Source organism: Galendromus occidentalis, unplaced genomic scaffold (assembly GCF_000255335.2).
Source record: "Galendromus occidentalis unplaced genomic scaffold, Mocc_1.1 scf7180000077440, whole genome shotgun sequence".
Taxonomy (NCBI): domain Eukaryota; kingdom Metazoa; phylum Arthropoda; class Arachnida; order Mesostigmata; family Phytoseiidae; genus Galendromus; species Galendromus occidentalis.
In genome coordinates, this window is record NW_003805428.1 from 1,399,858 (window position 1) to 1,427,646 (window position 27,789).

General features: G+C 51.5%; 4 protein-coding genes across 4 annotated transcripts; 2 read left to right on the plus strand and 2 right to left on the minus strand.

The window, feature by feature from the left end:
* The first annotated feature begins 2,467 nt into the window (after positions 1-2,467).
* On the plus strand, positions 2,468-5,463 carry LOC100901685 (DNA-directed RNA polymerase, mitochondrial). Its single transcript, XM_018639473.1, has 2 exons — positions 2,468-3,222; positions 3,336-5,463. The coding sequence occupies exons 1-2, from the start codon at positions 2,543-2,545 to the stop codon at positions 5,461-5,463; spliced, it is 2,808 nt and encodes a 935-aa protein (XP_018494989.1). The 5' UTR covers positions 2,468-2,542.
* Positions 5,464-7,751: 2,288 nt separating this feature from the next.
* Positions 7,752-11,994, plus strand: PolrMT (mitochondrial RNA polymerase). Its single transcript, XM_018639474.1, has 4 exons — positions 7,752-7,943; positions 8,126-8,341; positions 8,589-9,499; positions 9,639-11,994. The coding sequence occupies exons 1-4, from the start codon at positions 7,752-7,754 to the stop codon at positions 11,818-11,820; spliced, it is 3,501 nt and encodes a 1,166-aa protein (XP_018494990.1). The 3' UTR covers positions 11,821-11,994.
* A 272-nt stretch (positions 11,995-12,266) lies between these two features.
* Positions 12,267-12,869, minus strand: LOC114828221 (uncharacterized). Its single transcript, XM_029111441.1, has one exon. The coding sequence runs from the start codon at positions 12,867-12,869 to the stop codon at positions 12,267-12,269; it is 603 nt and encodes a 200-aa protein (XP_028967274.1).
* Positions 12,870-13,773: 904 nt separating this feature from the next.
* On the minus strand, positions 13,774-25,885 carry LOC100901974 (barH-like 2 homeobox protein). Its single transcript, XM_003743197.1, has 4 exons — positions 25,810-25,885; positions 25,410-25,754; positions 14,276-14,480; positions 13,774-14,146 (listed from the first exon to the last, which is right to left on the minus strand). The coding sequence occupies exons 1-4, from the start codon at positions 25,883-25,885 to the stop codon at positions 13,774-13,776; spliced, it is 999 nt and encodes a 332-aa protein (XP_003743245.1).
* Between the last annotated feature and the right edge of the window lie 1,904 nt (positions 25,886-27,789).

Sequence of the window (27,789 nt, forward strand, 5' to 3'; positions counted from 1 at the left end):
GCAATCTAAGCGCTCCGACACTAATCCTTTACATGTCCCCATAATTGACGCTCAGAGCGGATCATCCGGGATGGTGCGTCCCGATCTATCAGACTTCCTCGGCAGTCTCTTGATCAAAATCGACCTGGAGTAGAATCATCCGACGATAATCATCGCAGCTCATGATTCGAATACGGACTTGGATAGATAAGCGGGCACTAGGGCAGCTTCGCTGGTTTTGCAGGAGCCTTCTCCGCGCTGGATACCCGCTTGTATATGCGGAAATTCCCCCGACAGAATGATGACAGCCAATGCGACCCTGTTGCAGGTGAATTTCTGTTGGGCGACTCATCCTCGATCGAAATTATCATGGAAAAGCACCAATGGAGGCCGCTCGCGAGGCCCCTCCACCACGTCCACCCCCACACGGTGCGCGGACGAAACATCATCATCCGAGCCGGAAAGATGTAGAGCCCGGTATTCATGATCCTCACTGCATTCATAAGAATGTCTAAAGCACTCACAGACCTGCATTGGCATTCCGGGAGCGTTTGCCGAGGAGTCTTTTTCACTCCAATGCGTCGAGTCTCGCTCAGAGTCCAGTGAGCTCGAACGCGGCCAAAGTCTTAAAATGCATCCATTCTTCGAGCACGTCGTCATCCACATGGGTCTCTCTCTCCCCCTAGCAGCAGTCGCACAATGTTATTGTTGTGTTCTTCTTGAGGGTTCCACGATTTTCCCCGATGTGGTTTTCGGGACCATGAGGAATACATTGGGAACGATCGACCCTTAAGTCTGCGTCTCGATGAGAACATCAACGAGCCCCCGAACCCGCGGTATATTGTGAGTGGTGAGTTCCATCGTTCCTGCTTCTCATTGCTTAGCTTCCTGATCTTCACCGCGCGAGAAGGAAGCCGGGTGCGCGATATGAGCATGCGGTCGAAGAGCGAAGACGGCCTAGCCTTCGGAGATGTAGAATCTTCACATCTTCTAGCAGAGTCTACACAGAGCATATAAGGACAATATTCTCTTTTGACGTTCGATGGGGTGTATTCGCCAGACGCTAGCGAGCTCTGAGAATCGTTGTGAACCGGAGTCCCCTTCCTCGATGCCCTACGCATACTCAAATGCCATTATGGTGTCTCTCTCGTATCCCAATTCGCTCTCGTCGGACTGGGAAGTCGAAACCGAGCGTTCATGTTTCGAATCTAATTGCGTTCCCGACCAAGAACACCCAAGCCTCCTTCCATTCACAACCTTCTCCCTTCGGAAGGTCCTCGCTCCTGCCGCATCCGCCCTGAACTAGAGAATAAATGAGCGGCACATAAACAGCCTTTGTGACGGAGAATCTCGATAACATTCCCTCATCCTTCCAGAAGATGTTACGTCTCACCCGTGCGTCGGGGTGGACCGAGAAGCCGATTAAGCGCTTCCTATGCAGACGTATCGAGATGAGATCCTCTTCAACCTCAGTGCAGGCTTCACCTCTGATACTGGATGAAGCTGATGGCGAAACATCTGGAGAGGGACCTCTCCAGATAGGAGTGGGTGCCCGATACAGTCTCCGTCACCCTGACCATCTTAGGAAGGCATGTTTATATATGTTTCTTTAAATGTCTGCGCTCTATGAAGGCAATCCTTTTCAACGTCTACTAAAATCTGGAATTCGTACCTTGCAGGTCGTCCGGGAGCACAGAATAGAGCTGCAGAGAACCTACGACTTGACGAAGACCCCCGGAGTAGCCTTGGTGATACCCAACAATTTCCGATTCTTCGCGGTCGATGAGAGCCCCGGGACGGCGGCTCTCGAGACAGTCTCGAAATCTAAACCAGAAAAAAAGAAGAATCAAAGGACTCCAAATACGCAAATGACGTATGAGGCTCGGGTCAGTTAAGCCCCCTTACTCCTTGGCGTTATTTCACTCTTAATCCGGATTCCTCCACATTGCTAGGGATGATCATTTTTCCCGGCAAATATTGCTGGAATCGCGGCGTGCCGCGGTCTCTGTTCGTGACCTCCGGAATGTCTCTTAGCGGGGCCAAGACCTGTCGGGTTTTCGAACTCGTGTCCTAGCTCGAGCTATACCAGGGTCTCGCCGAGCCTCATTGAGGTTCGGATCAGGGAGAAGTTTCTCCGAGGCTATTTATAGAAGATAAGGGTAAAGGACTCAAGAATAGGAATGACCGAATTCTGGAATCCCGAATAAGAGTCGCTTGTTTCCGAGAATAATGCTCTACGCGAATTTCGCGGTCGCCGAGAAAAATTCTCATTCCTACTCGTAGGGCATATATCTGAACGGAGACAATCAATGCTCATCCGAATTCTCGATTGCAGAGGGAGCATCTGATTTCTTCGCTGAGGACCTACGTTGAGGTCTCGGTGAATGTCGGTCAACATGCGCGGGCGCTTCGAGTAATCAATCATTACCGGCTCGGCATGTGGAGACTCAACCAGCAAATGGGCATGGGATATTCGAAAGCGTTCCCTGTCAGCATCTACAATTTGATCCTGTCGGGCTGCTCTGTCAACGGGAGCGACAAACTCGCTAAGGATGTCAAACAGATGATGATCAAAGACAACGTCGAGCCAGACGCCTCAACGTACGCCTACCTCCTGGCCGCCGCTCAACACCGAGACCACTATGTCGGTCTCATCAAAGAAATGTCTGAAGCCGGGATCACAACCGAAGACCTCTTCCGCGAAACATCACTCACGAGTGTCCAACTCGCGAGTCTCGTTCAAAATATCCGCTGCTGGAGCGACCAATACGCTTTCGACGTTCCGGCAGCCCGCTTCCCAACGAACGAAAGTTCTGTCACCGCTCATTTGAAGAGCATTAGACAGCCCTCATCAGAAGAAAGATTCTTCGATCCCAAACTTCTTCGAGCGAAGAGCATGGCACAAAGGAAGCGAGAACTGGCCGGAATGGTCACCGTCAAATCTATAGCCGCCCCTGACAAGCCTTCCCAGCGTGTTGTTTTCTTGAGGAAGCAAATAACTAAATGTGAAAACGAATGGAGGAGAGAATTGAATGAGCTGTACGGCAGGTGTATCGAAAAACTCTCGAGGGAAGCACTGCATACGAACGTCATGTGCGTTCACCCGTATGTGTTGGCTTTAGACAAGTCGAGGCTGGTGAACTTGTTGCTGCAAGAGATGCGAGCGTTCGCATTGGCTCCTGGAAGCTCCAGTGTGAGCTTCACCACCGTCGCGGCTCGGCTGGGCCAAAAAGTAGAACTTCTGTGAGTATTTCGCAAGTCTGTCACGTTTCGCAAAACTATGATCTACTCAGCATGGATTCAGACGAGCAGGGCTTGGTTCTCTGCGGGTAAAATATATGATTCGCTCTCCGCAGATACAACATTCGATCAAAGGTCAACGGAGGTGTCTCCGATGCCATCACCCGACTCTATGGCGACTACCTCGAGCGTTCCGGCAGCCAGACCACGACTCCCGGTCGTGAAATCTGGCAATCGCTGATAGCCAAGAACCCTCAGCTCGCCCCCTGCATCGGGAACCTACAAGAAAACCCTTGGACACGATCGACACAAGTTAGCGTTGGCCGGTTCCTGTATTCAATGCTTCGGCAACTGAAGGTCGATGTCAACATTATGAAGCCCAACTGTGATAAGAGGAAACTGATACATGCGCTTTATTCTGTCTACCGGACGAACTCCGCTCGGAAACACGAAGAGCTGAAGGCTCATGAAGTTTTAAATACGCTCTACTCGAAGGCGGAAATCGAGAATCTTCATTTCGACGCGACCTCCCTCCCGATGTTGTGTCCGCCGAAACCTTGGACCAGACCCGAAGATACGCCTTATATGATTTCCGGGGTGCCTTTGATCCGGATTCCGTCTGAATTCAGTAACAAGCAGATGTCCGCCATTAGAGAGTCGCCCCCAGAGAACATCTATCCAGCTCTGGATGCCCTGAACGCTCTGGGTCGCACACCATGGAAGGTGAACAACCCGATCCTGGACGTATTGACAACGGTTTTCCTCGGAGAAGGGGACATGGAACTTTCAGTACCGAAAAAACCGAGCAACATGACCAAGCCCGAGCCGAGCGCCCACAAAGCACGTGTTCAAGCCACGCTATCGGAACGCAAGAAAGCCGAGAAGTACGCCTTATGGTGCGACACGCTCCATAAACTATCCATTGCTCACCATTTCAAGAACGATGTGTTCTTCTTCCCGCACAACATGGACTTCTGCGGTAGAGCTCACCCGTGCCCTGCCCAGTTCCATCATCTGGGTGATGATCTGATCCGGGGACTTCTTCTGTTCGCGGAAGGGAAACCCCTAGGAGAGAGAGGGCTATGGTGGTTAAAACTCCACCTCATGAAGCTGACCGGATTCAGCAACGAGCGGTCTGCGGAGGAGCGCGTCGCTTACGCGGACGGAATCATGGACGACATACTCGACTCGGCACGAAACCCTCTGAACGGCCGGAAGTGGTGGCAGACTTCAGAGGATCCGTGGCAGACGCTGGCCGCCTGCAAAGAGATCGCCAACGCTCTCGCGTCACCGAAACCTGAGGAGTACATCTGTCATCTACCGATCCATCACGACGGCCACTACGGGGGCCCTCAGCATTACGCTGCGTTCGGGAACGATTCCGAGGGAGCGCTGCCGGCGGACACGATCCCCATGGAGACTCCTCGAGACGTGTACAGTAAAGTCGCAGATGCGGTCGAGTCACTGCGCGAGGCCGAGAGCGCGGCCGGCAGCGATATCGCTAGCGTCTTGAAGGGTTTCATCAAGGGAAAAACTGTGAAAGAGAGCGTGAAGACGGCGGTGTACGGGGAAAACCGTTTCGGTGCATATATCCAGATTCTACGGAAGCTTCAAGTCGAAGGTTTTCCGTCATCACGGGCGAACTCCGCGGCTCATTATCTCGCAATCAAAACTTTCGAGTCTGTGGAGAAGACGCTCACGAAAACCAAAGGAATACAGAGCTGGTTCACTCAATGTGCCAAAGCCATTCTGGCCGCAACGGAAAAACCCGTACAATGGACGACCCCTCTAGGACTTCCGGTTGTGCAACCGTACTTCCGGACCTCTATGCACAAATGTCTTGTCGAGAGCGACAATAGCGCCCATTCGATTCTCATACCGACTTCGGAGCCGCAGGCAACGAGGCAGAAAAACGGTTTCCCTCCAAATTTCCTGCACAGTTTGGACTCGACGCACATGATGTTGACTGCGTTGTACTGCGAGGCCGCCGGTATCAGATTTGTTCCTGTCCACGACTGCTTTTGGACTCACGTGTCCTCAGTGGAAGAGCTGAGCAAGATATGTCAGCAGCAGTTCGTGGCTCTCCACAGTGAGCCCCTTTTGGAGAAAATTGCGGCGGAGTTCGGTAGACGGTATATTTCCAAAGAGGCAAAGCAATCAGCAGACCCAGTCAAGCTAGCCGCCGTCAAGGAACTTCAAGGCCTCTTAGACAAAATCCCAACGCGTTCATGGGCCGTGCAGTAGAAAAGTGGGTAGATTCAGGATGCGCGCTCCCGTTCTAAATAATGGATTCGAGAAATTGATGCTCTGACCGAGTCGAATGTGGACACGCTCGTCGCAGCAAGATTGACGGATTCCCCTAGCCTCGAACGGATATCCCCGCATATTCAGCCAGCGTGCCGCATTCTTCTACTGATTGCAAGGAGCCCACAGCTCAGAGGAGATCCACCGTGCCGGGTGTTCGATAGGCCCTCGCGCATCATTGAATTGCTCCGTCCAGACAGCGACAATTTCGTGCTTTTGATATGTCAGGCGATATCATGACGGACACGGCAGCTGAGAATACATGACCATGCGGCGCGAACCAACTCGGACCCCTCGAGCGTGCCTGCTGCATCCGAGACGAGGAATAAAATGCAGGGGTCATCTCAGGGCTTGGATTCGAGAATCAAAACCTCGACCGTTCCTCGCCACGGCACAGACTTGCTCCTCGGCCAGTGCGGAGGGTATGGCTCCTGATATAGACGGAATGCAGCTCGAGTCGGAAGTCGTCGACTTAGATACGGTAGATGGATTGTGAACTGGAATGGCCTACATGGACGATTTGATGATCCTTCGCAATTCCGGCGGAGACCGGGCGGGGGCTTCCCTGGTGACGTCGCCGAACGATGGCGGTTACCGAGCTGAACTGACGCCGGCTGTTCCACTGTTTCCCGCTGTGATTGAAGGAAGAGCGAACTCCGAACATCTCTATCTAAGCGGGACGTGGTCCGCAGCGAACGCCAACCAGTCGCGCACAAATGGACTCGAGACGAATTATATGCCCACGCAAAAGAATTCAGTAAATCTCGTACAGGAACCTCGCTCAGCACGCGGGAAGTCGAATCATTTCTTCAGTCTTGTCTAATGTGATCCTTGTCTATGAAATCTAACGATACTTGAAAGAAATGCAGGTGTGAATGTATCGTCAGGAGAGCTCCCATTCCCCCAACATATTAGCCAATACTTCGGCTAAGCCGGCCGGGAAGGAAGCCATCCATATTTTCGTTGATTATTGCATAATCCGATTTCAATAAAAAAAACAGCTTTTCCGTCGGAATCAGTCCTGAATTCGTCCTGTGATGAAGGAGCCTGGTTGACCGAGGCTTGATCGGTGAGGCTCTGCAAGTATCGTGGAAGGATCTTGCGCACTCGAACCGTGGGAGTTTAGCCCATCATCATGTCACCTGTACACAAACGGAAGCAGCGAAGCGGAGTAGCGCCCGGAGCGACGATCCGAAATTCCTCATGATCTAGCCACCCTCTTGGGAATTCCCCCGATGCTGAATATCTTGTCGGGAAAAATTCTATCCCAACGCAAAGATTCATACGACACCGTTAAGGAGTGAGCCCGGGTGGACCGATCCCCAATACCCCTTTTAATGAGGTGAACCAGTGGTCTACTGGAAAGCTTCCTACCACTCTAGCCATGGCGGTCCGGCCTGCGATTTCTCGGGAACCTCCGCGGGTACGGGAAACTCGATACTGGAACGACACGAGCGAACGCCCGGATTCTCAAGAGGGATCATCGTCATCATCAATATCGTCTGCGTTCTCTCATCGACGATTTTTGATTTGATCTTGACCTCGCTCTATTCGTGCAGCAGGATTCGCGCAAGCCCATCGAGTTTTGAGACTGAGGTGCATCTGGCCATCCGTGCCACAATAGGGAAGCTCAGCCGTACTGCAGATTAGCCGTATATTGACCGATTTGCAGCAGGACTGGGATCTGTGTTACTGTGTACCCGGGAGGGAGGGAGGAGGCCACACACTGTTATTGTTGTGGTCGTCGTGTGGCTCTCTGTGTGTGCCTCGGGTACCGAACTTTTTTCCCGAGTCGCTTACCGGGACTATGAATGGGACAGTTGAGTGACGGTTGTGGATCAACCCTCGGTGGTCGATGAAAACGCTCATGAGTTATCGGGCTCCCAAGGCAGGATAAGCAGTAAGTGTTACTTTTTTTCCCATTCGGGGTACGCGCAACACCGCGAAGAGAAAGCGGGTGCGCGGAACCCATGTGGTCTCCGAGGTCAGAGACTTTTCTGGCCTCCGAGAGTGCTCCCGGGAGGCAGATCAGGCAGAACAATCCTCCAGAGGGAGAACGTTCGCCATCGTCAGTGTCATAAGTTATAAGGCTCCGATGGAATGTCCAGCCCGGATAGCTCCTTTGATTATCCCCGATCCGAGCGTTTTTCCTTGACACTCGTACATCCGAATCCAGATCAGTGACGAGGTTTGTTCTCTCTCTGCAGAAGATGTTGCGCCTCAGCCGGATGTCGAGATTGGAACGGAGTCCGATAAAGGGCCTCGTCTGCCGTCGCCTGAACGTAAAATATTCCTCAACGACTACGCGAGTATCACCCCAGATCGCGTCCAATGCTGCGGGTGAAAGATCTCGGAGAGAACCTGTCCAGATCGGAGTGGGCGCTCGCTTCAACCTGAATAGTCCCGCTGATCTCAGAGAGGTGTGTAAATCATTCAAACTGCATCTTCCCTATGATGAGCTCGAGCACGTCAATAAGTGTCCAGGGCTTCCGGATCAGTCAGAGAATTCACTCGCCGAAAATGGCGCTGTAAGAGATACGTCCTGACGAAGTCGTCGTCCAGGTTCCGCCATCCCTGGTTCAGAGCCTTCACTCCTTCACAGATCATCGAGGAGCACAGCACAGAACTCCGGAAAACTTATGAGCTGCACGAGAGTCCCGAGATATCTTTGATGATCCCTGGCAATTTTCAATTCACTCCATCCGAGGAAGAGTCAGCAAAGGCGGTGACAACTGGAAAAGCTCCGAGAGGCCGACCGCCGCAGAAAAAGAAGGAAGTCGACCTCTTGGCGAGGGAGAAAGATGCGTACCTGGCGCAGGTCAGTTCTCCTCCTCGCAATTTACCTGAATTGTATTCCTCGTTAATGGTCCAGCGACGGATCAGGGAGGCTCTCTGTCGATGACAGTGTCTTTGAGTTTGCTCTCTCGGAATGAAAATGTCCGTCCATGGACCGTTTCGCTCGAGGACCCGTCGGCGTCCTTTCCCCCCTCGAACCTAAAACCGTGAATTGCAGACTCAGCCAGCTCCCCAAGAGGAATCGTAACTGATTTCATTCGATTTTACAGCGGGATCACATCATTTCTTCACTGAGGAGCTACGTTGACGTTTCGGTGAATGTCGGCCAACACGAGTGCGCCCTTCAAGCGGTCAACTATTATCGGTGGTACCTGAGAAAACTGCATCACCGTTCAGGTTTGCGGACTCCGGAACCGTTCCCCGTTGATATCTACAATTTAATCCTGTCGGGATGCGTCATCAGCGGTGACTACAAACTCGCGACGGATATCAAACAGATCATGACGTGGGACAACGTCAACATGGACGCAACTACTTACGCCTACCTCCTGGCCACTGCCAAAGGCCAGGACGATCGAAACGGTCTCTTGAAAAGGATGTCAGATGCGAGAATCACGCTGGAAGACCTCTTCCGGAAAACCCCGCTCACGAATGTGCAGCTTGCGAAACTCGTGCAGAACATCCGCTGTTGTAGCGACAACCACGATTTCGAAGTTCCGCCAGCCCACTTTCCCCCCAACAAAAGTTGCTCGATGATCGCCGATTTGAGCAAGTCCAGACAGCCCTTTTCCGGAGATCGATTTTTCACCCACGAAGTCTTGCGACAGAAGAGCAACGAACAGAAAAGTCGAGAGCTGGCTGGGACGGTCAGCGTGAAATCGATCGCTGCAATCGGCAAGCCCTCTCCGCGCGTCACGTTCCTGAGGAAGCAGATAGCCAAATGTGAAAACGAGTGGAGGAGAGAACTGAATGAACTCTTCATCAGATATCTCGAAAACGCCACGAATGAGGCATTGCATCTGCACCATATGTCTGTATATCCGTATCTGTTGGCTTTAGACAGGTCTACGTTCGTTGATTTGATGGTACAGGAGATGCGGGCCCATGCGATGGCGTCAGAGAGCTTCAGTATGAGCTTCACCTACCTCGCTTCTCAATTGGGCCAAAGAGTAGAAGTTCTGTGAGTGCCCAACATATGTACATACATGGTTTCCGTATACATCATGACTCATGACTCATTAGGAGGATAATATAAGCCCGGGCCAGATGATGGCGTCTCCTTGTGCCCCACTCCTAACTCGGTGAACCATCTTCCACAGGTACCACATCCGAACCAAAATCAAAGGTGGTGTTTTCGACGCCTTCAGCCAAATATATGACCAATATCTCGCAGAGTTCGATCCGAGACACACCACTCCTAGTCGCGAAATCTGGCAATCGTTGATCAGCAAGAACCCTCAGCTGGCCCCGTGTATCGAGAATCATCAGGATCTCCCGTGGACGAAATCGACGCGAGTCAGCGTCGGCCGATTTCTCTACTCAATACTTCGACAACTGAAAGTTGATGTCAACATCCTGAAGCCTAATTGTGAGAAGAGGGAACTGATGAATGCTCTGTATTCTGTCTACCGGGCAAACTCCGAGAGGAAGCACGAGGAGCTGAGAGCCCATAAGATTCTCAGCTCCTTGTACTCGAAGGCGGAAATTGAAGACCTCCGATTCGACGCCTCGTTCCTCCCGATGCTGTGTCCCCCAAAACCTTGGACCAGACCTAAGGACACGCCATTTCTGATTTCCGGCGTACCATTGATACGGGTCATGCCCGACGTCGGCGAGCATCAGATGTGTGCCATCAACGACGTTCCCCCCGAAAATATTTATCCGGCCCTGGACGCCCTCAACGTTCTGAGCCGCACACCGTGGCGGGTGAACGTTCCTGTCCTAGACGTTCTGACGACGGTTTTCCTGGGGGAAGGTGATAAAAAACTCTCAGTGCCGAAGGACCCTGCGAAAATGGTTCAGCCCGACATTGCCGCTATCAGGGCTCAATCGAAATCGGCGGCACGGACAAGAGCTATGCAGTTCAGACGTGAAAAAGCTGAAAATTTCTCGCTATGGTGCGACATGCTGTATAAATTATCTATCGCACACCATTTCAAGCACGATGTATTCTTCTTCCCGCACAATATGGATTTCCGCGGCAGAGTCTATCCGTGTCCTCCACACTTCCATCATCTGGGAGGTGACGTGATCCGGGGACTCCTCCTCTTCGCTGAGGGAAAACCTCTTGGAGAAAAGGGATTGTGGTGGTTGAAACTCCATCTAATCAATCTAACGGGATTCAAGAAGAGACGACCTATCGAGGAACGGGTCGCATTCGCGGACGAAATAATGGACGAGATCCTCGACTCGGCACAAAACCCTCTGACCGGCCGGAAATGGTGGCAGACTTCAGACGATCCTTGGCAAACGTTAGCCGCCTGCAAGGAAATCGCCAACGCCCTCGCGTCACCGGAACCCGAGAAATATATCTGTCATCTACCGATCCATCAGGACGGCAGCTGCAATGGTCTTCAGCATTATGCCGCACTGGGGAGAGATCTCGAGGGAGCGCTACAGGTGAACTTGGTTCCCATGGACGCGCCCCAAGACGTATACAGTGGGATAGCAGATACGGTCGAGTCTCTGCGTCAGATCGACAGCGCGAATGGAGTCGAGATCGCTACAATCCTGGAAGGTCACATAAAAAGAAAAGTCGTGAAGCAGACCGTCATGACGGTCGTTTACGGTGTGACTCGATTTGGAGCCCACCTGCAAATCCTCCGACAGCTCCAAGATCTCGAGGGCTTCCCGTCAACGCGCGCGAACTCCGCAGCTCATTACCTTGTTGGTAAGACTTTCGAAAGTCTGGAGAAAATGTTCTCAGCTACCAGAGAAATTCAAAATTGGTTCACGCGGTGTGCTCGGACCATCTGTTTCGCTACGGATAGACCCGTTCAATGGACGACCCCCCTGGGGCTCCCGGTCGTTCAACCGTACTTCCTGACCTCTACGCAAAGATGCGTAGTTGAAAGCGACAGGGGCAAGCACTCGATCGTCACACAGAACTCGAAGCCGCACGGAATGAAACAGAAGAACGGGTTCCCCCCGAACTATATTCACAGTCTAGACTCGTCGCACATGATGTTAACGGCAATGTACTGCGAGGCAGCCGGCATTAATTTTGTTTCGGTCCACGACTGCTTTTGGACTCACGTGTCCACAGTCGATGAGATGAGCAGGATTTGTCGGGAGCAGTTTGTGAGTCTCCACAGCGAACCTCTACTCGAGCGACTTTCTGATGAATTCCGTCGAGCGTATATTCACGGGAAAACACATAAAATTCCCGATCAAGCCAAGGCTGCAGCGTTCCGGGAACTCCAGACGCTCGTGGAGGCGATTCCGGACAAGGGCGAATATGATTTAAAAAGCGTTCTCAAATCCAGATATTTCTTCAGCTGATGGAGTCCTTCAATCGGGTCTCGAGTCTTCCGGCCGGCCTCTGGGTCTGTGTTTTTTTTTCAAGTCTCAAGTGCCTAAACTTTCATGTCTATAGTCACAGGTGAGAACCGGTTCAAATGTTGTATTTTGTTAAGACGGAAAAGAGTAGGAACGAAGAAAATGTAGGATATACGCTAATAAAGTCATTCACCGATCCATGTGTGTTCATTCGATTCTTTTCCCTGCGTCTCTCTATCCAATCATCACTCTCTCACTATCTCGGTCTCCCTCTTCCTACCCATAGATCCTGCAATCGTTCGAGATTCGTGCAGCCGCCAGGATTTCTGCAGGAGTCAATCGAGTTGACACGAGCTTCAACCTTTTCAAGAATCTTCGGTGCGACCCGCGAATTTATTGAAGAACGAACATGGACAACGATATATTTATCCCGTACCTCGTCCCATCAATCAGAATTTTTTCTCCATTGCGACATTCCTGTATTGTCCGAAGAGTTTATCTTCAAATGCTCCACCGAATGTGTTGCAGCGTTCCATGACGTGTGGGCAGAAAACTTGAGTGTTTTTTCGCTTACCATTGTTGAAGCATTTAGCGCACGATGTGACGAAAGGCACCACATGAGAGGGCTGAAATACTTTGGGCCTTCCTGGGCACGTTCGAATGTCGACAGAACGAGTCGTGGTATAAGGTCTGAAGGTGCTCTCCAGTCCGGTAGAATGCGAAGGAGTACTGTATCGCTCGTTGATGTCGAGAACTCTCGATGATGGGGGTGATGCTCTATGCAAATCGTCGTATGCCGACGATGGTGACATCGCTGATGAGCCCAAGTAGCGCCCGCTCCCAAGCACTGATGGAGTTTTTTCTCGTGATGGCGTAGAATCTAAGTAAACGCTTAGTGAAGGTGCTGTGTTTCGTATCAACTTCCGAGCGTAGAAATCTGCGTCGATATCACTACTGGTCAAATGGGTTCGGCCCGTGCATGTCGGCTCCGGACTCCGAGCACGAGGTCTTTGGACGCTTCCCGTGAGATGCACATAACGGTATTCTGCCATAGCGAACTAGGCCCTTGTTTTGCGAGAAGGGAGTCTAAGCCGGAGGCCAGTTATGAGAGCGGCCCTAGGTGGGAGTATTTTTGGCTGGAAAGAGAAACTAGCCGATCTAAACTGTCACCCACGTCGGAGAGGAGAGGCTCGCTTCTCGCAGGCTTCTGAGGGAGGTCATTGACGCAATCTGCATGTGCGGTACTTCAAATTCATCTATTCGGTCGCTCGATTGCTGGAGGTTCTGGATGATATCATCTCATCTCTCAATTGAGCGACGGATCTCCGAATCCAACGCCGTCTTTTCCGTTCTCGATGTCCAAGCCGCGCGCGGAAGTAGCTTATCCCGGCGGTATTTGAACTTCTCGCTTCGCCGCATAAGTGAGCCGCCTAGGGTGCCGCGAGAGGATTTCGGGAACATCTCTTGGAACATGTTCGGTGCTCCCCGCGAGCAGTTCGGCGAGATTGAAAACAAGCGAGAATAGCATCTTGTTTCGAGTCTCATTTATTTTTTCCATAGAAACAAGAAAAACTTGATAATTTGTGGGTACATCTTCACTATTTTCAGTCATTCATAGGACATGGTACAATGGTTTGCTCCGAGGGGCTTGGAAGGAATACTCAGGCCCAGTGGGCGAGCTGAGCTCTAGAATCCGCTGCAACACGAATTCGAATTGTTTTATAAAAATCTATGATGAGCGATATCCGTCCATGAATAATTTACAAATGCTCTCGTAGTCGTTGTGATGACTATAATTCGAGCCACCCTATCTATATAGCTAGCTTTCCGAGTCTGATCTCCACTTTTATCTACAAGATATGTACAATTCAGGATATGGTGTCCATGATAACGTCCCATTCAGAGTTCAGGGAGGAAGCAGGTGAAGATCCCTTGACGGAGATTCGGGACTCCCCTTCAGTCCCTGCCCTCATCGCTCTCTACATCAATCTCATCTTCTTCGTCATCGTTATCTTCTTCATCATCATTATCTTCTCCGCGAGTGTCCTCATCCTCCATCCGATTTCCAGGCTTGAGGTTCTCCGAGTTGCCTCCCGCGCTCACGGCTGCCATTGCCGTCGCTGCGGATGGAGCCATTTGTGCCAGCGCTCGCTGATACAACTCGAGAGGCAGCGAAGATGCGTTCGGAAGTGCCGCGGCCAACGAAGGCGGAAAAAGTCCCATGGGCGGTCCTGCCGTTGGCGAACCACCTCCTCCGTTTAGCAGCATTTGTCGAGCCGCGATTGGGAGGAAATCCAAGCCGAACATCGCTTGTCGCTTCCATTTCGTTCTGAGGAAGAATATCGAGAGTTCAAGGCTTCGCCCTATGGGAAGGGGGCTCCTCCGTGACCCAATAGGGAAGAGTGCATATACATATGACAGACATAGGAAGATCTCCAGCTTTTCAGAAATGTCTCACCTCCGGTTCTGGTACCAGGTCTTGACCTGCGTGTCGGTCAGGTCCAGCCGCGCCGCCAACTCCATTCGGTCCTGAACACTGAGGTATTTTTGTTTTTCAAAACTTTTCTCGAGCGTTTTCAGCTGGTGGTCCGTGAACGCCGTCCGTGCTTTGCGTGGTTTTTTGGAACCTTTCAGATTGCATTCAAAGTCGTTGTCGTTCTCATCTGTGTAGCGTTGGGAGAGGAAAAAAACGCTATTATTGGTAATGAGTGATTTCATTAGGGTGACGATCAGTCGAACGGCCGACGCACTGGTTGCTCGCTGCCACGGCTCCCTGAATGAGTGATGCCGGCCGGCAGCTGGAACAACGGCCCGACATTGTCAGCGGCAGAAGAAGTGCACCAGCAACACCAAAGTAATCTGAATCACAGCACCGTCGCAGACATTACTGCGGCTGCCGCAGCAGGAGCAGGAGCAGCGGCACCACCGAAACACTATCACCTATATCTGCCGCGTTAAGTTTTGTGCGCCTCAGAGTCGTGACTGGTTTTTGACTCACTCTGATGGCGCATCCGATTTGTGACTTGTGTTCTGTTCTATGATTCCGTTTCTGTCCGCTCTGGTGTTTCAGTCTCTCCGATTCAAAGACACCTTTCGTTAGAATAAACTTTGAGCCGTCGGACCCGACCACAATAGACCACAATAGAGAGCTCGAGCCAAACTTTGACGTTTGGCAGGAGGTCACGGAAAATGCGGCAGCGGCAACCCTATCGGGAAATTGCCCCGACTCATTCCTTTTGGATCGCGGCAGCGACCCACGATCGGCCGATGATCGACCGAGGGCAAGGTGCGAGTACGGCAGTGCCGCGGAGTAGGCGATCGTTTCAGTGGCGGATGAAGAAATGGGACCAATGAGCATCCGGGGGAAGAGAAGGTGCTCTTTATATTTCTCGTCAACCTGTTCGTGGACGGGGAGATGTGATTAGAATAGCTCTTGTTGCGGCTCTCTCGTCCAGCTGTTCGGTTTGCTGTTCGCTGGTTCGCTCGGCCATTCGTGCGTCGGATCGGTGGGGGAAACGAGACGCAATTATTTTGAAGGACATCGCGTGAGACGAAAATCGAAGTCTGTTTCGGATGGCAAAGTAAATATTTAGAAGACGCAACGCTAATGGACGTATGAACGATCGGCGAGCAAACCGAACTAAGCGAGAAAGAGATTGATGGCATTCGAGAAAAGAAAAACTCTTAATACTTGACGGTTTGAGACAGAAAAACGCCCAGCTGGAGATTCTGCCTCAAGGAAGGGAAGATGGTGTAATTTCGGTTTTTGGTCTATTCAGAATCGATGACGGATTGTCCCGATGATCAGAGGCGCACTCGGACTCCGGCATGGGATGGGATCGATGTGGATCGAAGCCCAGAAGAACTCAATTCGCTGACTAGTGTAGGCAATGCTCACAATCCTTTTCTAGAGTGTCCCGCCCATCGATATAGGATACCGCATAAGTAGGTTTGCTCACAGGCGAAACTACCGAGTATTCCCGAGTCATCTAAGAATTATCCAGGACTAAGAGTTCCCATTAGTCCACTCCGGCAAGCGCTGAGCCGCTCGTTGTCGAACGATGTAGAAGCGAACGTTCGCGCATGGATCCCGTAATGAGCTTTTGCACACAGCGTCGACAGAGGGATATAGTCACACATCCCAGAACTGGTACATAAAAAAAAAGAAAAAAAAGAAAGACCCATGAGACAACTGTCGAGAAGACTGGGCAATGACTGCTACACGAAAATCCCACGACTCGCTCGAACATCAAGTTGCGCCCAAAGGATCTTGGCAGCGGCCACGGCGTTGTCGTCTACAATCGGCCGTCCAGCCGAAACTTGTTGGTCGGCGACTAGGGGACAAGCAGAGAATACCGACAAAAGAAATCAAGAAACTCGACAGCCAAATTGTCTGATGGGGTGTTTAGCCAGTCGGTCGGTCGGTCAGTCTGCCATCCTATCCATCTATCCAGTCAAGCTGCTCGCCAAAGGGAGAAACATTTGTAGAGGATCACCCCATGTTCTCTGCCGAAGCCGTCACCGGGGTGAGCCCCTGCATTCTGACAGTGGCTGTGATCGTGAGCATCTGGTGAAGCAGAAATCTCAGTCACAGAAACGGGTGGATTGGAAAAAACGGGATAAAACGGCGATAACCCGTAAAAGTTCACGTGTTCGACACGTCCTGTGAGAGTCATCACCGATGATCATCTATACGGGGGTGCTCCTCCCAGAGCTTGAGCGTGTTCATCGAGATTTCACCTCGGAATAAGTCATTTAGACTCCACTCTCGCGACTCGCCCACAGCCTCGACGAGACTTTGGCGCTTCGCACTCGAAGCGACGCGATGCTTGAAAAGCTTGTTGTGGAACGGCGGAGCGCATTCCGCGGCGGGGAGCATGTGGGAGAAAGTCTCGATGGGAGCGAACGCGTTGAGAATTAGCTCTTTGTTGAATCACCTCAGAGCGAGCACTTCCAAGACGATGACTCAGACGGCCGGAACTTGGGCTGGCAATTAACAACCCCACTTCCGGTGAAGGGTTGGCTGTACGAGAATGTACTCTTCTCCCTTCGGCAAAAGACCGAAGGGAGAAGAGTTTCGCAAGCTTGTGGTTGCTCTCAATGGAGGGGCGACTGCAGTTGAAGGCACGATCGAGCGAATTGCTGTATCGATAAACGGAAGAGTAGTAAACAGGCTCTCGCGTTCTCGCCGCAGCGGAACTCTGCATCTAATCGGATCTCCACTCTCCATTCGTTCAGGCCCAGGATGACCGGAAAATCCTTAGAATATCTTTCTGATTTGACCACGAGAGCTCCCAGAATCTTATGGTATTGCGGACATAGCAACATACACAACGAGAAAGATCATGATAGGGAGTCGAGCGCAAGGAATCGTCGGCGTCAAACCAATTGCGGAAAAGTGGAATTCGATATCGCTATTTATCACTATTTGCTCGTTCGCTCTCTCCAAGGTTGATCCAATGCGGAAGATTGAGCTGTTCGACCCTGAAGAGAGCTGGACGGACAACAAAATCACGGGAACATTCAGCAATATATCCGTTTCCTATTAGCTTGTCTGAAATTCACGAATCTGGACCGAAAAATCAGCATCCATGGCCGATCGGGTTGCGCGTCGAAAAAACGACGATCAGGCTTCGCTCCCCGCTTCCGACGTAGCCTAGAGAGAAACCGGCAGAAGCACACTCCAAGCGACTTGGAAGCCCATCGAGTAAGTCTTGAAACTAAGAACGTCTCATGAATCTAGATAGGCACAAAGCGTATGGTGGAACTCTAGTTCAGCCCCAATGTTTCCGAGAATGACTTCTACGGGGACGGAACATGAGAAGGGGACAACTCGATGAAAGCAGTGGTCTTCGCCGAGTGCGCTCATGGGCTGGCTCAAGGTCTAAATATGGCTGACCGGAAGTAACTTATAGATGACTATTTCCTCTGCTTTTGTTGAAAGGGGAGGCTTCCGCTGGAGCAAATTGATACTAAACATCCCTCGGCCAGGAGTGGACAAGAAACCGAGGGACAGCTTTGATGACGCCAACATGGCCGACGAGCGGAAGTTGTGTTGAGAGCAAGCGGAAGTTGGTCGCAAGGAGCGGTTACCCCTCGACAGCGGCGGCGGCGTGGTCAAAGGAACAGGGAATCGACGATCGTTCTCTCGAAAAGCTATCGCCAAGTGACTCAGTTGTTATACTCGATGTCGGCGTCGTCGTCGGTCAGTCAGCCGGTCGTTCGTTGTTGATGTGACACAAGAAAAAAACAGCAGCGACTTTTCGCCGACCTCTATATCTCTCGGCCGATTTGGACTCCCTCGAGGAGTTTCGAACATTCAGGCCATCTTGGATGGCTTGCGATGCTTTTCACCGGATGATTCGTATCCACAACTCTTGTACCCGAATTGGTTTGAGCAATTGACCAAGGAAACCGACGCCGAGGTTCCTCTTCGACCCTCGAAAGCTATCGAGAGTGTGTCGTAGAGCCGAAACATGAGGTTTTTCCCAGAATATCGATATACAGTGCTCGACGCCAAAGACATGTCTCAGAGCTTCGGTGCGCCCTAGAAGGACGAGCACATGATCCATGGAAAACGAAGGAGTTCGAAATTGATTCGAGGGAAAATTTCCTCTCTCTTCCCCCTGCCCTTTCGGTACTCCTTCCACATTGGCGACGTCAGCCACTAGAGTCTTCAATATCGTCTCTAAATTACGGCTTGGAATATGAACGCTTGGATTAAGATCTGCCGAAGTAAATAGACTGTCTCGGTAAGTGAGGAGGCCAGCCCGCCGGCCGGCCGAAGAGACACGCTATCTTTTTACGGTTGAAACGAGTCCCATGAGCTGTTTTCCTTCCATTTATCCTCTCCCCACAACTTCGAGCAGCTTCGTCACACAACCACAGTTGAGACTACACACAGATTTTTTTCGTCTGATTGCGTACGGAAACCGTGTGCGCGAGAGGGTTGTCTGTGATGGCTGAGCACACGCCAAACTCTTGTAAGTCACTCATCAGACTTACCTATTCAGCATGAAGCGGACAGGAACGCAGCGCTGTGAGTCTGCCATTCAGTCGCTCATGGGGAAGTCGCCCGAACGGGGAGTACATTTCTTAATGTGGCTCTCATTCCTCTCCTCGACCAGGCTTCATCCGTTTATTCGCTCCACGACTACTTCTTGTTCCCAAGATGGAACAAGCAGTTGCACGACGACGGATTCATCAAGTTTCCGGAGCGTGGGAGATTTCAGCAGGGAGTCTCGGGTCTGTCGCCGTGCAAACTGCTGAATATTGTGTACTCCCCGTCTGACAATAAATTTGACGCACCTCGACCGCAATCATCGCCGATTCGAGCGATCTCGCCATTGGAATTCATTCCATGCGAGCAGTGATCTCCATTCCATATCATGAAGGGTCCCACCTCGCCCCACGATTGATTCAAGAACGAAAGGTGTACTTTTTGCGGTCGGTAAACGGTCGCGGGACGCGAGAACGACGGGAAGTTCGAGCCATCTTTCAAAACTCGCGGCAGAGGTGAAATCGATCACACATCTCGCACGGTCGGACGCCTGCGCGCTCACCGACTCACACAAAGAGCCAGCAGACTTTTGATAATAGCGTCAAAAGGCTGAATTTGGTGAAAATATATTCAACAGCGATGATCATCCGATGAATATAGAATCGCGGTTCCAGGTAGATAGCGAACAGAGTAAAGATTCTATTAGGGAGGTGGACGATCCGTTCGGGAAATCTCCTCCGACGAAACGACAGGGGCGTGACTGCCAATCGACGGGTGGAGCAGAATAAATGAACGCGTTGAATACGAAAGAAAATATATATCCGCATGAAATTCTCCGCTGTCGGAGTCGCACCGAGTCCTTCGATGAAATAAGACCGAGTCCGGTTTTCCGGATAGGAAAGGATCAGGTATATTCTATTTGTACTTCCTGCTCGACGAGGGCAACACGGATGAAAGTGCGGTGGACAAAACTGGCTGGACAGGAAACAATCTACTTGGACTCGAAATTGCTCGATCGCTGCAGTTGTCGATTGAATTCAAAGCAATGTTTGCCCGGTTGTTCCCACGAGCAAAAATTCACTTGATTCAATCGCTCCGCGCGGCCCGCTCTCCCGCTTGCTCGCCCAGTGACTCTTACGCTGCCCTTCGTGGAAATTGTGATTTGTCTGACTGCGCTTTTTGGAGAATCCTCCTTCTGCTCTTCTCTCTCGGTCTCGCTCGCTCTCGTTTTCGCTCTTTCTCTATCAGATTTTATCTTTCATTCAGCGAGTCGGTCGGCGCTCCCTTGCGCTACGCCACCGCGAACACAAAATTACCTCAAATTGGTTTTGTGTGGTGGTGTGCGAATTTCTCGTTGTCGTCCATGTTGCGGGGGTCGTCGGCGTCGCGTTGTGGTCGTGGACGAGGAAGTGGACAGGGCGGCGGCGTCGCGTCGGCGGTGGCGATCACTCCAAACGTCGCCGTACCTTCCCGTGGTCGCCGTCGCCGCCCTGGCTTCCTTTCCACTTGTTCATTTTCGCCTCCCTCTCGGTCGAGGACTAAAGACGTTTTTCCCCATGGAACAAAAAGAAGATTCGCCCTATCGAATTTTGTCGCTCTCTTTGCGTAGGTATTCGTGAAACTGTCGCTGAGATGACCGCCGATGCCGCCTCTGTAGGCAGCGATGATTACAATTCAGAGCGAAGGCGCAATTTTTCTCGCTTTTTTTTATAATGTCGCGGTTTCAATTCAGTTTCCAATGAGCGGAGAGGAACGGCGATCCAGTGTTCCGAACGCTCTGTCAGACCGTGCCGTCGATGACCGTTTCCAACTTTTTGTAAACAAAGTCGTCGCGAGACTTATTGTTAGTCTTCGATGATGGCACCGCCCACAACCGTACGAAGGCGATGAGTCCGACACCGGAGAGCGTTCTCGCGATTCCCCAGTCCCGTACGCCGGTATGTTGCGGGTGCTGAGTGCGAAGAGGTTTGACACGGAGCACGGAAAATTTAGGGAGTAGGAGTCTCGTGAATCGTACATGGGAACCGTGGAAGACCGCGCTGTTTTCCCTCAATTGATTTTACATAGGGGTTTGCGGACAGCGGGCATGAAAACGCCAGATAACGACGTCCTGTCACGTCGAAACAAGAACGAGTCAGTCAAGATAGCTGGCATAGCTGAGTTTTTTCCCGCTCTTCATATCTTCTTCTTACCTCTAAGTGGATCTATAGGTCTGTTGCTGCTGGAGCTGTTTCGAGCGATGGGAACTAAACGGCCGCGCCGAACCCATGCCATTTTTGCTGAAGTCGTCGTTTTCGCATTTTCTGCCTCGTCTTGGGCGGACAGTAAGAGCCAGAAGCAGAAGCGAAAGAGACGAAACGAGACATTTTTGTCGTCAGCGATTCTACGTCATTTTCGCCATTGGATTTTGCCGCCGCCACCGCCGATGTCATAGCTACTGCATTGGTGTTGGCGTCGGAGATGGAACTAACGATAAGTTCACAAGCGGAGCACCACTCCGGAACTTCCTAAACTTATTCGACAACCGATTTTTTCTTGAGGCTATCTTCGCGACGCAATCGATTAAGTCGTCGCTTGGGATAAGAGCTCAAGTGCGGTCAGCGCTCATTCAGTTCGAGAACTGGCTGAAAACTACCAGGGCTACAATCACGTGGTCGGGTAAGCGAAGTCACGCTCCGCCAGACAAATCGCAGATCAATTGAATTCGAGTCGCGCAATGGATAAATCTGCCGCGGTGTTCGGTTTAGGAGTCGACGCTGCTTTCGACTGACACCTGAGCGCGGAGCCGAGTAAACAAAGGAACGAATTGATCTCACTCAATTTGTCCTACGGGCAACGAAATTGAAATCTTGGAATTAAGTCCTTCCCCAAACTCAAAAAGTCGGTGCGATCGCTCGTGAGGATCGCCGAAAAAGAATACCGCGCTTCGATTCCACCGAAATCGGATCGTCCGGATGCGATGAGCTGTTCGGTTTGTTCGCACCCATCCGACACGACTCGCGGTGGCGCTGGCTGGCGGTGCTGTCCGATCAGACGGGGCACCTCGATTTCTCGCGATGGTGTGACCGAAATTGTTGGTAAGGCGTCATTTTTTTCTCTTCGTTTTTCTGATTGTGTTCCTTTGACTTTTGATTTCTGTTGGTTTTTCTCATTCGGCCTCGCGTGTTAGTGTGCGTGTCAGCCGACGTGGTAGCTGGCCGATTTTTGACTCTTCGCGGGTAAGTCTAACGAAAAGAGCCTTTTGATGTGCCCGCGCGCCGTTTCACTCACTGGCTCAGTTGAATTTTGTTGAACTGCGACCGCTAGTTCGTCTCTGACTCTCAATTTGAGTCTCGACGGTGGTGTCTGCGGCAGCGGAAGTCACTTTTGACGCCGCCATACTCAAATCATCGTCCGCTGTGACTGACTGACTACCTCCATGACTGAGCGAGCGGGCGAGCGAGTAAGTGACTGACTGACTGGTGATGATTTTTTGGCGCCACATTTGCTGCCGCTCAAGTTCCGCTGTCCACTCCGAGCGAGATGAGAAGCGGTGCTCTATGATGAGACGCCAACACCACGCTAACGATGAGACGAAGATGCCAAACCAATCCGCGACAACGGACAGCACCTCGGCTTCGCTTGTTGCCACCATACTCTGCAATCCCTATAGTGTAAATAAGGGTTTTCCGCGAAATCCGCGATACGCATCCCGGAGACGACTTTTGACCGATGTTGTTCATCCCGTCGAGCTTGTTGCTGCCGGCGTTGTTGTTGTTATGTTTATTTTCAGCGGACGCGTGAGAATTGAGCATTGTAGATCAAGTGTAGGTGGTGGTGGAGAGAAAGACGATTGTGTGCACTGATCGCTTTGGTCTTCTTCATTTTCGTGTTTCTAGATGCTATATGATGAAGCACAAAGAATTCGGTTCGTTCGACTGGCAGCAGGGAGGCAAGGAGGCTGGCCTGCCGGAGACGCGCAGGCAGCCGGAGTCGAATGATCAACGGAGGAAAAAAAGGCCAATGGACTAAACTCCTCTAAATGGCAGCGATCATCAGCTCGAGCGGCCCAGCACTCCCACTCGACGCATTTCGGCTTGTGTTCGCAGCCATCTGGCACAACAAAGTAATAATGTTAGCAACAAAACCCGTTGCTCTCGGTGCGGACGAGCGTCAAACCGAGGTTGGAAGATGGTCCGTCCAAGCGATTGGGTGAGTTTGCGGGTGAGTCGGGAAGCCTGCCGACTGAATGAGACAACTCACGCGTTCGGGAGCAACCCACCATTCCTCGGTGACAATCGGGGCATGGATGCGAACCCTGCGGTCCTGGGCGAGAGATAATCGAGAAAAACAGCGTAGTTCAAGCGACGGGTGGACGATTCCTGTCGCGGCGGCTTCATGCTCGTCGTGGTAGAAACGCTCGAGTAAAAAAAGTCCTCCGTAATTCCGTCGCGACTGTTATTCACAGTTTCGGCGATTTCGAAACAAACATTGCAACCGTGACCGACTTAGGGATCAGATCACCTCAGCTGGCGACGGGGCGCAGATCTCATGAACCACCCTAATTTTGGTTAGAGGAAGGTCGGTATCTGGACCGGCAGCTCACCCCTGAATGGGGGAATCCAGTACCACAAAAAAAAACTGTTCTCCTACCGAACCATGAACCTCTGCCGAGACATGAATCCTGATGGGAATCCTCCGCGAAGTCCTTATAAGACGCGCACAGAAAAATGGAGAAGCTTCAAATATTTTAGAGAGGAGACTTGCTCTTTGTTTCTCCATGAATTTAGATTCCCTCCGCCTCGTTCTCGACCAGCACTGCTTTCAGCGAGTTCCGTGTCCCCTTCTCAAGAGGCACTTTCATTTCATTGTGCGCGGGAGCTCCTAAAGCAAGAACAACGGGACGAGGAACAGGAACCAGCGACGGAGAGCTGACTTTGTCTCGTTTGAGAGAAAACGTTCGATTTCTCCGAAATTCAACCCGCTCGGTTGAATTTATTTGAATTCAGGATCAAAGTCGATACGTGAACGGGGTTCTTATTCTTCGATTGAAGGTACAGGTTCACGTCAAAGCTTGGACGAAGAGTCAATACGAGAAAAGCTCTGTCGTATTCTCTCTCGTTCCCTGCATTCCCTCTTCAAGATCGATGTAGCCATGAGTCCACTCAACCGGAAACTGGATCTCAATATTTTTCTCGGAGCCGATCCTTATTATATACTCTATTCGACGGAACACGAAATCGAAATGCTTAATGACGACACCTCATGTTTTTAAGTGACGAGGAAAACTGTCGAACCCGAATTACGCTGTCAATCTCCGTCGCGGATGGAGATGCATTAGATCCGAGCGGCATCGAGAGGCTGGATCCTACCGGCGGCCATTGATAAAAAGACGATTTGCCAAATTGTGGCATTGGCCAACACCGGCAGAAACAGAAGAATTGTTTTTCGTTCTCGGACTTCTTGGAATAAATCGCCGGGAAGAACTTCCTCTTGGAGACAACGTCGACGATTTGAAGATCTTGAGTCAATATGGATGACCACATGTGGACAACGTTCGAGTAATTTCTCGAGCGACTCTTGCAATCCGTCACTTCGGCTCCGCGTGATTCTCGCTGGAGCCGGATGGATATTCTCCTTCTTATTCAGAACCAAAGGGTCTGGCTGGAGACTCTCGAGGGAGACTTCGCATTGACTCTTCAATGCCCTGATCTGTCTAATTGGTGCTTCCCAAGTCTCTCATGGAGATATATTTTTTCCGGCTCCTTTCGCCTGTCCACAAGCACCGCGCCGACTCAAATCACCCAACGAAGATATTTAGACAGAAATGGGGGTGCTTAGCTGTAGCAGACCGGGCAATGTTTGAGCGTCGCATCGGTTCCTCCTTCTGGAAGCCTTCCGTGCAGCGCCCTATTAAGCTCCGAAACAAGTACCTAAACTTCTTAATCGTAATTTGATAAAATTTTAAAATGCAGAAGAGGAAGACCTATATGACGACTACGATGATGGTGGAAAAGAATGATATTGTTTCTCTATGTTAAATTGCTACTGTTCCGAGCGGAACAAACCGATCGTGAGCACGAGAGTTGGTCACAGAGTCTGAGCGCCGCTACGAAGTAAAGATCTGCTCCCAGAAACCGAGCGAAGAACAACGAACCAGACTAGCTAACAGCTGATTGTAAAGGAGAATCAAGGGCGCAGCAGCGGTTCAATTTTCGGAGCAAGGGCCAGAAATGCTCTCGATTCATTATCACACATATTAACACGCAGGTTCGCTAAACGAATCACGAAGCGGGCAAATGATACAATGGAACACTCGCTCAATTTTTGACCGGCTGTCGAAGGTGCCGGGGAGCTTCAACGTGAATCATCAGTCGGGTACCTGGCCTTCAGAAGTACACGTGATCGGGGATGCGATTCATTTGTTCCATCCATCTGTGCGCGCAACGGGATGGAGGATGGAGCCGTACATGGAACCTTGCCCACCATGCTCAGCACGGCGATGATATCAATCGGCGATGATGTCGAGCTCCGACCGAGATGCAGGCGGCCATCAACACAAACCTCGAAGCCTTATCTACGGACGTACTTCCGCATTGAATTCTGAACTCACCTCCAGCTGATTCTGGTCTCGATGGCTGCGAGTCTGGCGGTCTGAACGCGCCGCCAGTCGCGGACAAGTTTCCGGTCACTCCACTTAATCCATGGGCGGCGTTCCAGAGCAGTTGAGCTGCGGCCATTGCCTGTCTCTGATGTTGTTCGAACATTCCTGCGTTGTGCAGTACCGAGGGCGCATGGCTGTCCTGTATGATATTCCTTATCAGGAATGGGTTGTGTGTGGAAGTCAGCGGTGCAACATGCGGCAAGGGTGGCGACGCCTTGCGCACTGAAAGGTCGGTAGGCGTCTGGGTGTGCATGGCCCCAGAAGAGATGACCATTATAGAGAAGACAGCGGCGTCTGTGGAAGATTGAATCCGTCAATCCAGCGTTGGAATTCCGCGGCTTGAGAGCACCTTCGCGCTTGAGAGCCACAGCGATTAGTCGCTCCTCGTTGGGCTGGCAGCCCAACGACTCGACGGTGTTGTTCATTACGTCACGTTCCGCAATCGTCTCCTTTAATAACTTTCAATTATACACTTCTAGAACAGATGTTCTTGGAGAGTCGGCGCAGCAGTCATAAGGAGTCATGGCAGGCGCACTGAAGAGCTACACGTGGACAAAAGCTGATCTGACTAGTTCGTGGACTAATTGCTCTTTCGTCTATTCAATATTGATTTCCGGCGCTCTTAATCTCTCAAGACGGATGGATGCAGCACTACGAATCCCCGGGGTTAATCGAGATCATCATTATCGTTATATTGCGCGAGCGATTCAGCCGACGTCTTGCACTCACCACCTGGCAGATGGTATCGCGGAGTTGCTTCTCACACTCTCCGGTTGAAGGAAGGTTCGCGGAACTTATCCTAGAGGAGCTTCGGGTTTGAACGAGAACTTGACACGCCGATCGGTGAACAGAATTTTATCCACGGATTCGAAGACCGTCGAGCTCGGAGCGAATCGAGCTGATTTGTCGAGCTTTGCTGCTTATCGACTGAAATACGCGAGCTTTCGCGACGTCGCGAAATCCGACACCAGTAGATCACAATGCCGACCGACACCGGCCGTGGTTAGGGTTGAAGCAACGTAAACGGCTCAGAGAAAGGGCACTCCAGGGAGGACCGATCTTCGGCTCCGCCTTAGAGCCACCTGGCGGCAAAACGGGAAATCAACTGTCAGCCGAAATCGCCGCTCGCTCAGAACCTACGGCCAACTGAAACGTCGATACCCAGGGTCGTCAAAGATCGGATACAGCAGCCGCTGCGACGCCGGCGGCCGCCGCAGCCGGCGAGGAGGGGTAAGAGGGGTCGAAAAACCGGTGCCGCTTACAAACGGGCTGATTATGCCACGGACGTTAAACCTGTATCTGGACTATCGATTCTAGTTTTCGACTAGGGGGTCCACGAAAGATTTGGAACATTACAAAATTTCGTTTATTCGTCAGGTGGAAACCATATCGTCAGTGTTTCCAATGCGCAAAATACACCGTGATTTTTCGTGAGAATGGATTTTTCCCCTCGCATACGCCCTCCCACTTCAGTGAGCCGAAAACTCGCCGGCGTCGAAAGAGATCATACATACAGCTCATCCACGGTGGAGAGACATCGTTTTTGAGGAATAGCACTCACATCGGTCGACCCAGAAGTCTCGCGATGTCAGCGAGTGTGTTGGCCAGGCTCGACGTCAGACCGGTACCAACACCCAACAGTCCCGATGTCAGGCTCTGACCGGCATCCACCACTCCTGACACTACAGACCCACCGGAGTTCGCGATGCCCGAGCCCAACGTATCCACAAGATTTCCGACTCTCTGCACCGAGTCTCCGAGACCTCGTACAGTGCCACCAACGATATCCAATACGCCACCCAGAAGTTGTCCGAGACCATCGGTCAACTCTCGCAGCTGTTGCTCAACGCCGTCCAAGATATTCTCCACTGCGAGAACCGTGCTCGCTAGATCTTTGGTTAGGGGTTGAAGTATGCTTAGGAGATTCGCCACGTCGAGAAGTCCGCCGTCTCCGAGGAGCGAATCCAGATTGTCCGTCAAGCCACCCGTAAGAGAACTCACGTCGAGGCTCAGGAGACCATTGCTTTCACGAGATACGGTGTCCGAAGACTCCTGCAATCGTTCCACTGCATTGCGTAGCCCTTTCTGGAGATCTTCAGCGTATTTCTGCATCCCACGGGTGACACATGAGGGGACGTTACCCTCGTCGATGTTCACTTGCTGTCCCGCCTCCAAACGTCGTCTGTCCACGCGGCAGTTTGAGAAATATCCCGCAGGAACACTCGAGGTCATCGTTTCTCCATTATTGTATCCGATATTGAGTTGAACCTACACGGTGGTTATGGAGATTTTAGATCGGTGCGCTATGTCGGAATGGGGACAGGTTTGT

What these genes read in the sequence shown, in the direction of transcription:
- LOC114828221 (XM_029111441.1), bottom strand. Translation starts at nt 12,869, where the DNA reads ATGGCAGAATACCGTTATGTGCATCTCACGGGAAGCGTCCAAAGACCT.
- LOC100901974 (XM_003743197.1), bottom strand. Translation starts at nt 25,885, where the DNA reads ATGAACAACACCGTCGAGTCGTTGGGCTGCCAGCCCAACGAGGAGCGA. An exon ending in TGTGGCTCTCAAGCGCGAAG is followed by an intron (nt 25,755 to 25,809) that starts GTGCTCTCAAGC and finishes AATCTTCCACAG; the next exon opens with ACGCCGCTGTCTTCTCTATA. An exon ending in GAGACCAGAATCAGCTGGAG is followed by an intron (nt 14,481 to 25,409) that starts GTGAGTTCAGAA and finishes AACGCTACACAG; the next exon opens with ATGAGAACGACAACGACTTT.
- PolrMT (XM_018639474.1), top strand. Translation starts at nt 7,752, where the DNA reads ATGTCGAGATTGGAACGGAGTCCGATAAAGGGCCTCGTCTGCCGTCGC. An exon ending in AAGATGCGTACCTGGCGCAG is followed by an intron (nt 8,342 to 8,588) that starts GTCAGTTCTCCT and finishes TCGATTTTACAG; the next exon opens with CGGGATCACATCATTTCTTC. An exon ending in GGCCAAAGAGTAGAAGTTCT is followed by an intron (nt 9,500 to 9,638) that starts GTGAGTGCCCAA and finishes CATCTTCCACAG; the next exon opens with GTACCACATCCGAACCAAAA.
- LOC100901685 (XM_018639473.1), top strand. Translation starts at nt 2,543, where the DNA reads ATGATGATCAAAGACAACGTCGAGCCAGACGCCTCAACGTACGCCTAC. An exon ending in GGCCAAAAAGTAGAACTTCT is followed by an intron (nt 3,223 to 3,335) that starts GTGAGTATTTCG and finishes CGCTCTCCGCAG; the next exon opens with ATACAACATTCGATCAAAGG.